Genomic DNA, 11,556 nt, shown 5'->3' with positions numbered 1-11,556 from the left:
CTCCCAGTTTAAGACAGGTTTGGAAGTAGGAGTCCCATCCATTTCCTAAACAACATGTCTCTGGAAAGTCTCTGAACTTTGATAAATGACAATAGTTATTGAAAGACTTCAGGACTTCTGTTCATAGAGTCGTGCTCAACTCGATGACAATCAACAACAACAGCTGGATGTTAATTTTTTGTTTGCAACAATCACAATAGTTCAAATTCTTAATACAGACACACACACACAACCCCCCTAGTTCAAGCTGATTAGATTATATGGACATAAGGATCTGGTGTTAAAATTTAAAAGTCTTCCACAGGTGGATTCTCAGTTACAGTTGAGATCCACTGTTATCAAATAACAAAAATTAAGAAACCGTCCATAGAAAGATTAAAAAGGTGGCATTTAGTCTAAGATACAACAAAAGAAAGCAAATTTTAGTTGTTTTGAAATATAAGGAAATTTAATTAGAAACTATAAGAGATATGGCTGCAACATAAAAGCTCACTGCACATAAGAAACAACAAATTAAAAACAAAAACAAAAAAATTAAGAAGAAACAACGAATTAAAATAATATTTAAAGAATTTGGACATAGTTAGCAATTTGCAATCAGTTATTCTTAAAAAAAAAACCCACCTAAACTTAAAACAAAGACATAAGGAAATCATTGTATACAACCAAATGTGATGCTAACTGTTTTCAAAGGCTTCCCTCCCTTCCAAAATGAGTTAATTTTTCTATTTATACTGGTCTTCCTCCCCCTTAATAAACAAGTGTTGTCATAATATTTAGCAAAACATTTATAAAGAATGATACTCATTTTTCAAACACAAAACTAAAAGGAAACCCCAATCCAACAAAACACAGCTAAAATAATAACCACCACCATTCCTTATCTTCTCATAGTCTCCAGTAAAAAAAAATGGCACTGTTAATCAACCAGAAGAAGCAACTGGCCACAAAATCTGATGATGGATTCACAAGTAGGAATAGAATTATCATTTTAAGGTACAATTTCTATTATTAATTTGTGGTGAAAAATGTTCAAGGCAAGTTTGAAAAACTTTAAAAAAAATACATTTCAATACTGGTTTTACACAGAAAACAAAGCTTTTTAAAGTTCGCTGAAAATAAAGACAAAGTGACTAAGTGCAATGTTGTTATGTGCTATCGAGTCAACTGAGACTCACAGTTGAACCTATGCACACTAGCTCTGAACTTTGCTTAAAACTGAGCCAGTCTCACCATCTCTGACACACCTATACCCATTACCCCAATTACCGTGTCAATCCATCTCATCTGGGGTTTTCCTCTTCTGCACCCCTTCATGCATGATGTTCTTCTCCAAGGACTTGTCCCTTCTGGCAAAATGCCAAAGTGTGTGAAGTAGAGCTTCAAAATCCTTGTCTCCAAGAAGCAGCTTGGTTTCACCCTCTCCAAGACAGACCTGTTTGTTCTCTTAGTGGTCCATAGTATGTTCAATACTCTTCTCCAGCACCACAATTTAAAGGCATCGATTATCCTACTGTTATCCTTCATCACTATCCACCTCTCTGATGCATAGAAAGTAACTATGAAGACCATGGCCTCAATCAGGTGCACCTTAGTCTATAGATTAACATTATTGCTCTTTAGCACTTTGGAGAAGTCCCTGACAGCAGATTTCCCTGATGTCATTCATCTTCTGATTTCCTCACTACTGGTGCCAAGAGTGTTGATTGTGGAACCAGGCAACCTGAAATTGTTAACAATCTCAATCTCTTCTCCATCTATCATGATGTTGCAAATTGGCCCAGTGGTGAGATCTTTGTTTTCTTGATGTTGAACTTCAGTCCATACTGAAGTCCTTGACCTTCTGCAGCAACCGCTTGAAGTCCTCCTCAGTTTTGGCATGTGAGGTTGTGTCATCTGTATAATGAAGGTTGTTGATTGATGAGTCTTCCTCCAATCTTGAAGCCACATTCTTCCTCATAAAGTCCAGCCTCCCAAATAATCTGTTCTGCATTTGGATTGCAAAGTTATATAGACAGGACACATCCCTGACACACTCCTTTCCTGATTTTGAAGCATGCACTGTTTCCTTGCTCTATTCTGAGGACTGCTTCCTGCTAAAAGGCTAAAGAAAGAAATGCAACACTATGGGAAAATGAGAGGTTATTTACATAGTTATTATGATCACAGAAAAGGATATTTAATAAAACGTCAATAGCTCTGGCCATCCTTTCACATTTTTTCCTTATTAAGATCTCATCTAGATTTTGTTCTGTAAACTGAAGCTGATCAAGGATTGAAGGTAGCAGAAGAGTCACAAAACGATCAGCTGAGGAACAGTTAGCAGTGTCTATCACATCCTGGAGAATTAACCAACAACAAATAAAAATGTTACACAAAATGCAGAAATGGTTATCATTAAACATCAATGATCTCAAGAAATTTCTTAGATATACATCTGTATTTCGTGATTTGATTTTTCTAACAGCAATCCATCTTTTCATCCAATCTTAAATCAATAAAGTTTTATAATTTCATAAGAAAAATGGACTAAGCCTGTGATTTTTTTCTTAAATATTCTAAATTGGAAATGTTTTCTGAAAACCAATTTCTTGAATTTGACAAATGTAATCATAACAATTAAATAATGATGCTAATCATAATACTCTGGTGGCCAAGTGGTTAAGAGACCGCTCTACAATCCAGAAGGCACATGGTTTAAATCCACCAGCTGCTCACCAGGAGAAGAATGGGCAGTCTTCTACCAGTGATTAAGTGCCTCTAAAAACCTGCTGAAGGGTCAGCTAAGGATTGGTTAGGACTTGAGGACACACATAACAACAGCAATCTTAATACTTCAACAGTTAATAAAGACAGTATATAATATTTGCTGATGGCAAAACAGACTATACTAATAGTCAAATGATGTTACAAAAAAAAGGATAATGTTACAAAATAACCAAGTTAGAAATCTTTTTTAAAAAAATATAAATTGAGTGAGTATAAACATAAGCTAAGCTTTCTAATGAAAAACAAACACTCATGCATAGTAGGGGGAAAAAAATTCAACTGCTGAAATTCTGTAGCTGAATAATATACCAAGTTCTAGATCTGCTAGAAATTGAGAACTTTTCCTAAAGCAAATGAATCACTAGAAGTATACTAGAAAAACTTCTGAAAAACAATTGTTAATTCAAAGTGGGAAAGTCAACTTGTCAATCACCCTGTTACCTCAAATATTTCCTTGAACAACTGCAATGCCAAAATAGAGCAGTTGTCTGGTGTGTCCAAGGGCTGGCTGGACCAACGAAGTATAGCCACAGTGGGCTCTACACATTTAGAACGGTTTCCAAGCACCGTGTTGCTGGGTGGCTGTTCAAATATCATCTCAGTGAGCACGTGGCGCAGCCGAGTTACTGAACAGAAGGCAAGAAGTAATTCTAAAACCTGTGTAACATAAAATCCTCATTAAATATCAACTTCATTGGACTTTCAAGTATAAAACAATACAACGATGAAGCTGAAAAGGACTTTTAATTATTCTTCAGTATAAATGATCACAAATTTGATTAAAGTACAGAAAATCACAAAGGAATTTTTCAAATACAGTCATTTATATTACCATGATGAGAGTAATGGGTATTCTCTGCTAGGCAGTGAGTAGGGAATAGGAGGTCTTTTACGATTCTAGTAATGCTGCTTCTTGCTTGATCTGAGCCTTTATCATAAAACTTAGTGAAAGTTCAGTTTGTGAAAATTTAGTTCAGTACCTTAAATTTTTTCTGTAATTTAATTTTTTAAGTTTAAAATGAAACAAAATGTTATGTTTTCACATACCTTTATAGAAGAATCAGAATCCTTCCTATTAAGAAGACCTAATACTTGACTAAGACATGAGGAAAAGTGTTCATACCTAGGTTTAAAGTAAAAGAGATTAAATGGTAATTATGCAATCAATCTATTAAAAGGCAGTTATCTATAAGATAAATATAAACTATATGCTCATTTTCTATCACTTATTTATTTTCGGTTTTTAATATTGAACATAATCTTTGTGAAGTTTATACCTAAAACCACAAACAACCTAACATCACAGTAAATAGAAATTAGACCTGTCATTTATTGAAAATAGGCATACTTCATTTAACTGTGTTTTGCAGACATTTCAAATTAAAAGTCTGTGGCCATCACTGTCAAGCAAGTCTAAGTGCCTTGAAAAACATAAGTTTCTAAAAGCTTGCGTTTATATCATTTTTGTCACACTGTGGTAATTCTCAAAATATGTCAAACTTTTTCATAATACTATTTAGCATTACTATTATTTTATAGTAATAGTAATGCTATTACTATTAACAATGCTATTACTTCCATAATGCTATACTTCCTTAGAAAACAGTATAGTGTAAACAACTTGTATATGCACTGTTGTGTTGGTGTTGTTGTTAAGTGCCACTGAGTCATAGGCAACTCATAGCAACCCTATGAACGAAAATCCTCAACACTTCTGTAACTTTCATCCTTTCTCCAGGTTCAGAGGGTTTCCGGAGGCGAGCTATTTACAGAAGTGGATGCCACTCCTGCTTCCATGCTTATTTTAATCGGAGAGCTCCACCAAGGGTAATCATTCTTGCATTTGACACATCAGTGTCACAGTGTTCAGCTTCACAGCAACCACAAGTTACCTCTGTATGGCAAGTAGACATACCAGGGCTATACGACCTCTCTTCAAGAAGCAAGAGGCCACATCCAGCTGACACTGAGATTCACAAGACTAGGAAACCAAGAAAATCATGTGATGTGCCTTAATGAGATATTTATTTTTGAGGGCTAAGTTAAATAAACTCTTTAAGATAACTTCTTACTCTAGTACAACAAAGACACAGGGAAAATATAACTTAAGATGCTAAACACCAATTTTTACTTTGAAAAACAGTTGCTTTTTTATTTCAGAATATAAACAATATGAATTCCATGAAATACCACAAAGATAGGATATAAAATTACATTATCCCATTTTATCTTAAAATATGAAGGGTACAATGAAACAAATACGATGCATTTTTTATGCACAGTAGACAAGGCTTAAAGGCATGTTAAGGGGACTGTTCCTATAAGCTTGTTTATATTTACAGATGTTATTTTCTTTACTAGGTTTGGTTATAACTTAGACATTATAATATCATCCTTTCTAGTTTTCTCATATTTTATCAGAGTTTTAAATGTTAATGTTTTACTCAAATTAATCTTATGGTTTCTTATTGTAAGAGGTTATATATATACTCCTGGTTTATCTTCAAATTATATCTGTAAAAATTCTTTGAGACTAGACAGTCTTATCTCATTCAACAACTTTAATTTTTTGACTTGCAGAGGGGAAAATTCTTGTTGGTTTTCAGGTCATGTACAAGTCTTTTTTTAATAAAATTATTTTATACTGGGTTTACTTACAAAAAAAATCACATTGAAAGGATCATGTAGTACTTATAGTTTAAAAATGGTTTTAAAACAGATTAATCAAGAAAATAAAATTAAACCAGTGGTTAAGAAAATGTGCTACAATACTAAAGGCACGCAGTTCAAATTCATCAGATGCTCTGGGGCAGAAGCATAGCTGATCTCTTCAGAGGCAATATACTGCCTCTGAAAACACACTGGAGGGTCAGTTATGGGTCAGTTTGGACTCAACGGTACATTACAACAATAGAGATCCAAGATAAAGATTCAAAAACATATAAGCATATGCATATTTAAAACTCTGCTGTAATTTTTATTTCAAGGCAAGGGAGCAAACACAGTGGACACAATATACCAAAACCTTTAGATGTAGTCTACCATGTATCAACAGAATTGATATTTCTTACATCTATGATGATACATGCCTGATTTGAGGCTAAAGAAAATTAAACCAAGGTCATAAGAACTGACCTTCAGCCTATCCCACCGGGATTTAAAAAGCATCTCAAGAATAGGTTAGAGGCACTGAATACTAATGATCAAAGACCAGAAGCTGTGTTATAACATCAAAGATATCATCCATAAAGAGAACAAAAGGTAATTACATAGCAGAGGAGAAAGACCAAAACGGATGTCAGAAGAAACTCTAAAAATTGCACTAGTGCATCAAAAAGTTAAAATAAAGGGAAGTGATGCTGAAGTAAAAGAGCTGAAAAGGGCTGCACAAAAGACAAAGTATTAAAATGGAATTTGCAAAGAGCTGGAGCTGGAGAACAAAAAGAAAAGAACTCACTTGGGATTTCTCAAGCGGAAAAAAAGTTAAAAACAAATCCAAGCCTTAATACTGAGAGATACTCTGGGCAAAATCTTGAATGATCCAGGAATCATCAAAAGAAGATGGAGAGAATACAGAGTGGCAGTACCAAAAACAAGTGGGCAATATTAAAACATTTCAAGAATTAGCATATGAAACAGAACCAATAGTTATGAAGGAAGAAATTAAAATTACATCGAAGGCATTGGCAAAAAAATAAGACCCTAGGAATCAATGGAGTATCAATTAACATGTTCCAACTAATACGCAGCCAAGGTTCTGTTGAGATGTGATTACCAGTCTGTCCAGGGAAACTTGGAAGACAGCTACCTGACCAACTGAGTAATTTGTTCCTATTTCCAACAAAGGTGATCCAAGAGAATGTGAATTCTGGAGTAATATCTTTGCAAGCAAAATATTGCTGAAGATCATCCAAAAGCAGCTTGAACAGTACATTGAGAGGGAGGTTTAAGGTGGATTTAGAAGAGGTCATGGCACCAGGGATATAACTATTGATGTCAGCGGAGTCTTTGCTGAAAGCAGAGAATACCAGAGGAATATCTATCCATGTCTTATCAACTATATGTAGGCATTTGACTGTGTGAATAACAGACTATGGCTAACACGGAGAACAAAGATCTCAAAAGAATTACATGGAAACTAAATCTAGACTAAGAAGCTTTTGTACAAACAGAACAAGGGAATTCTACATGGTTTAATTAAAAAAAAAAAGTGTACCTTAGGTCTATATCCTTTCACCATACCTATTCAATCTGTATGCTAAGCAAATCTTCAAGAAACTTGACTTTATGAAAAAAGAATATGGCATCAGGATCAGCAACCTGTGTTATGCAGAGGTCATAACTTTACTTGCTCAAAGTGATGAGGATTTGAAACATTTGCTGTAGAAGATTAAAGTCTACAGCCTTCAACATGGATTGCATCTCAACATCAGGAAGACAAAAATTTTCACCACTGGGCCAATAGGTAGCTTTATGACAGGTGGAGAAAAGACTGAAATTATCAATGATTTCATCTTACTTGGATCTACAGTAAGTAACCTTGGTACCAGCAGTTAGGAAATCAAAAGATGTGACTCGTTGTTAATGTCTGCTATCAAAACTTCTCCAAAATATTGAAGAGCAATGATGGCAGTTCAAAGACTAGAGTGTGCCTAATTCAGGCCTTGGTCTTTTCAATAACTTGCTATGCATCTGAGAGCTTGAAAATGAATAAGGTTGTCACAAGAATCACTGATACCTTTGAGATGTTGTTTAAGAGAAGAGTACTGAGTATTCCATGGACTGCTACAAGAGTGAACAGGTATGTTTTGGAGAATGTGCAACCAAAGTGCTCCCTGGAGACAAGGAAATGAAACAATGAAGTGTTATCTCACATACTTTGGGCATGTTGTTAAGAGGGGCTATTCCTTTTAGAAAGAGACATCATGCTTGGAAAGGTGGAGGGTCAGCAAAAGAAGACCTTCAACCAGCTGAATGCCATGGTGATTACATAAATGGACTCAAGTAGGTAAGAGGTGATAAAGATGTTGGAAGATACAACCAGGTTTAGATCTGTTATTCATAGGGTTTCTCTAAGTCGTACTTGATTTGATGGCACCTAACAACAAAAACAACTTATGTACAAAGGCAGTTTTATACATTACAAACATGTTTTGATATGAAAGAAAAAAGGTTCTAATTTTAATCTAGGAGTCTTACCTGGTAAGATAATCAGCAATTTTAGGATTTTTAAGGAGATCCATTAGCAGGTCCACTGAATACATTCTAGTTAGTGTACCATCACCATTTACAAGAATATTAAATATCAATTGAAAAGTCTGGTGAATGTTTCGGGCATGGAATAGCTTAAAAAAAATAGAAAAGTATATTACACATAACATGAAGTGGACGTTATTCTAAAATGCTGCAAAAGATTTCAATAATGTCTAATGTATTAAAAATTATGACCTATGGAGGTATTATCTTTATAGATAGTTTAACAAATCATATTTACCTTTTCCCCAACCTCTTCATTTAATGTCAAACTGGATAGTATCGAAAGTGCAAACACAACCACGGTTAAACTACTATGGGCCAAGTATGTTATAAGAGTTCGATAAAAGGATTTCACCTTATTCTGAGGAGAGAAAAAAAAATTAAAAATTAGATGGAAAAAAATCAGAATTTTGTATTTTGGCTTAAAAGGCACATCTTGTAGAGCAAGTGAAAAAATACTATTAAATATTAAAATTCTATTGCAAGTTATTGTCACCTTTAAGAGATGTTTTATGATAGGTAAAAGGCATGGAAAGAATTTTTACCAAAGAAGATATTCGGACAGCCAACAGACACATGAAAAAATGCTCAAAATCCCTGGTAATAAAAAACCACAATGAAATACCATCTCGTTCCAGTAACAGTGGCAAAGTTTAATGGGACACCAAGTAATAAATGTTGGGAGAGGAAGTGATGAGATAGGAACTCTCATTCATTGTTGGTGGGCTTATAAATTGGCATAACCACTCTGGAAGACAGTTTGGCACGTCTTCAAAAAGCTGAACATAGACATTCCATATGACGAAGCTATTCTACCACTTGGAATATATATACCCTGAGAAAATGAGAACTAAGGCTCAAACAGAGACTTGTATACCAATGTTCATAGCAGCGCTATTCACCATCACAAAACATGGAAACAGCCCAGATGTCAAACCATAAGCGAATGGATTGAGAAATTATGGTACATTCACATAATGGAATTACTATGCAGCATGCAGGAGCAACAATTTTGTAAATCACTACCTAACTTGGGAGGGGACTTGAGAGCATTATGCTAAGTAAACTAACTCAGTCAGATATGAACAAATATAGTGTAAGATCATTACTGTAGGAATAATTAGTAAAATATGTATGAGGATCCATGAGGGGGGGAAGGGGAGAACAGGAGTGAGGATGAGTGGAGGGCATAATCATAGGGTCGCACAATTTGACGGGTGGAAGGAGGGTCGGGATAAAGAAATGGGAAATATCTTGTGTGAAAAACAATGTATAAAAACTTTCTAAGTAAACCAGCATAAAATAAAAAGTTTATATTAAAAAAAATTTTGTAAGTAATAAGATCCAAATTAGAGGGAAAAAAAAAGAAAAGATGTTCTTTAGTATTCTATAGAAAAAAAAGGCAAAGTATTGAGGAGAAAAGTAAACTAAAAGTTGTTATAAAAATATCTAGGCAAAAAATAACCTAGTAAAGGTTCAAATTAGTGCAAAATTAGTTTCTTCCATGTTTATCATCTTAAAGTAAATAAATCATTAAGAGATCTGGGTGATACTTAGCAAGAGTGTTATCCACTTCCTAAAGAACATGCCTCTGGAAATTCTATGAACTTTGATAAATGACTATAGTTATAGAAAGGCTTCAGGCCCTTTTGTTCGTAGGGTTGCTATGAGTCATTATTGACTGGACAGCAATCAACAACAACAACAACAACAACAAAAGAAAACATGGAGAGTTTAGAGAATGGAAAAGGAATAAAACCAAACCTGCTACAGTTGAGCTGATTCCAACTCCTAGCAACCTGATCACATTGACCCATAGGGTTTTAAAACTGTAAATCTTTGTGGAGCTGAATGTCTCCCAAGGAAAATTTAAGAACAAAATTTCCTGTAAGCACAGTACCAAAAACAAAACAAGAAAAAAAATAAAACAAATTTCTTACCAAAGTCTTGATATGGGTTTGAACAGAAAGATTGTGCCGACACAGATTTGCCAATAATCCCAGACAAGGCATAGTTAATTCATCTTCAGAAGACTGACTGTTGTTTTAGTTTCATGTATATTAAAAAAAGAAATAGATTAGGTTTTAAATATTTTTAAAACAACTATAAGATATCATCTCACTCCAGTAAGAATAGCAAAATTTAACAGAACAGCAAGCAACAAATGCTGGCGAGGTTGTGGAGAAACTGGAACCTTTATTCATTCACTGTTGGTGGAAGTGTAAAATGGTGCAACCACTGTGGAAGGCGATGTGGCACTTTCTCAAAAAGTTGCAAATAGAAATACTATTTATTTGACCCAGCAAGTCCATTACTGGGAATATACCCCAAAGAGAACATAACTGCCACCCAAGCAGATATATGTACACCCATGTTTATCACGGCTTTGTTCATGATAGCAAGGAGTCGGAAACAAGTGCCCATCAACAAACGAATGGATAGAGAGGCTGTGGTATATTCACACAATGGAATACTATGCTGCATTGAAAAACAATGAACTCATGAAATATTATTCAAAATGGGTGACCCTGGAGGACGTTATGCTGAATGAAATATCTCAGTCACAAAGGGAGAAATACTACATAGTGCCACTGTTGTAAAACAGGACTCACATCGGGGTTGGAGGGAGACACAAAGATGGAATAAATAATGTATACTACATTGAAAAAGATGAGGGAGAAAACTGTTTAAAAGGAAAATGTGATTAGGTAGTACTGTCATGACATTAAGTCCAGAAAGAAGGATGCATAGTGGAGTGGACCTGGGGGGAGGGATTGTAAATCAATGGGGGAACTTCTCTTTTACTTTTCAAAGAGAAGTATGTACTGTGGGGGAGGGGTGGGCAGGGAGAAAAGCGCAACAATGAATGAATGGAAATCCAAAGTCTGTAAATTTTCATTAAAATTAATTTAAAAAATGAAAAAAAAATTTTCAATCACTAGAACAGTTAAGAGTAAACATTGACTTCTTTCACATAAACAAAAAAAAAATCCCTAATTAACATGTTAAGGATTAAGAGTGTTTATTTATTGTCTTCAAATTATGTTATTTAGTTGCTTCAGAAATAAGAAAACGTTTCCCTGTTAAGACAGTAAATACATAATTTTCAGTTTAAACAATATTTTTTAAGCAAAAGAAATTCATTTAATAAAATTTTGTTATGAGAATTAATGTAAAGCTAATTTATAGATTTCAAATAAAAGGAGCAAACAAAAACCCGTTTCTCATACATGTCAAAAGTTTATAAAACAAACCAATGGATTATTTAGTTGCATTCCCAACAATAAGGCTGTATGTATACTCACATATGCTCTATCAGAAATGTAATTAATTCATCTATATTGGCACCAGAATGGAAAATTTTGACATTGTATGTCAACCTCTGCAGAAGCTGGATACACTAAAAAGAAAATAGTTATCAAAGTAAGAATGAACATATTTTAAGCATGTTATTTTATAAAACAGTGTTTAGAGTAAGAATTTTCCCATTTCTTAATGGGTCCTATCATTTTCTAAAAAAAAAAAAAAAAA

The 11,556-nt window shown here is 34.3% G+C and overlaps 1 protein-coding gene across 1 annotated transcript in view; it reads right to left on the bottom strand.

Moving 5' to 3' along the window:
• KIAA1524 (KIAA1524 ortholog) overlaps positions 1 to 11,556 on the bottom strand; it is a 63,217-nt gene that overhangs the window by 37,612 nt on the left and 14,049 nt on the right. Inside the window, exons 4-10 of the mRNA XM_006889995.1 lie at positions 11,331 to 11,425; positions 9,966 to 10,062; positions 8,264 to 8,386; positions 7,969 to 8,114; positions 3,817 to 3,892; positions 3,211 to 3,426; positions 2,180 to 2,339 (exon numbers count right to left, since the gene is read on the bottom strand). Of these exons, the coding sequence (XP_006890057.1) occupies positions 2,180 to 2,339; positions 3,211 to 3,426; positions 3,817 to 3,892; positions 7,969 to 8,114; positions 8,264 to 8,386; positions 9,966 to 10,062; positions 11,331 to 11,425 (913 nt within the window). The remainder of the gene's footprint in view (positions 1 to 2,179; positions 2,340 to 3,210; positions 3,427 to 3,816; positions 3,893 to 7,968; positions 8,115 to 8,263; positions 8,387 to 9,965; positions 10,063 to 11,330; positions 11,426 to 11,556) is intronic.

Source organism: Elephantulus edwardii, unplaced genomic scaffold, assembly GCF_000299155.1.
Source record: "Elephantulus edwardii isolate Elephantulus edwardi_28Jun2011 unplaced genomic scaffold, EleEdw1.0 scaffold00085, whole genome shotgun sequence".
Lineage (NCBI taxonomy): Eukaryota > Metazoa > Chordata > Mammalia > Macroscelidea > Macroscelididae > Elephantulus > Elephantulus edwardii.
Note: the sequence above shows the minus strand (reverse complement) of the source record. Positions and strands in the feature narration are given on the sequence as shown.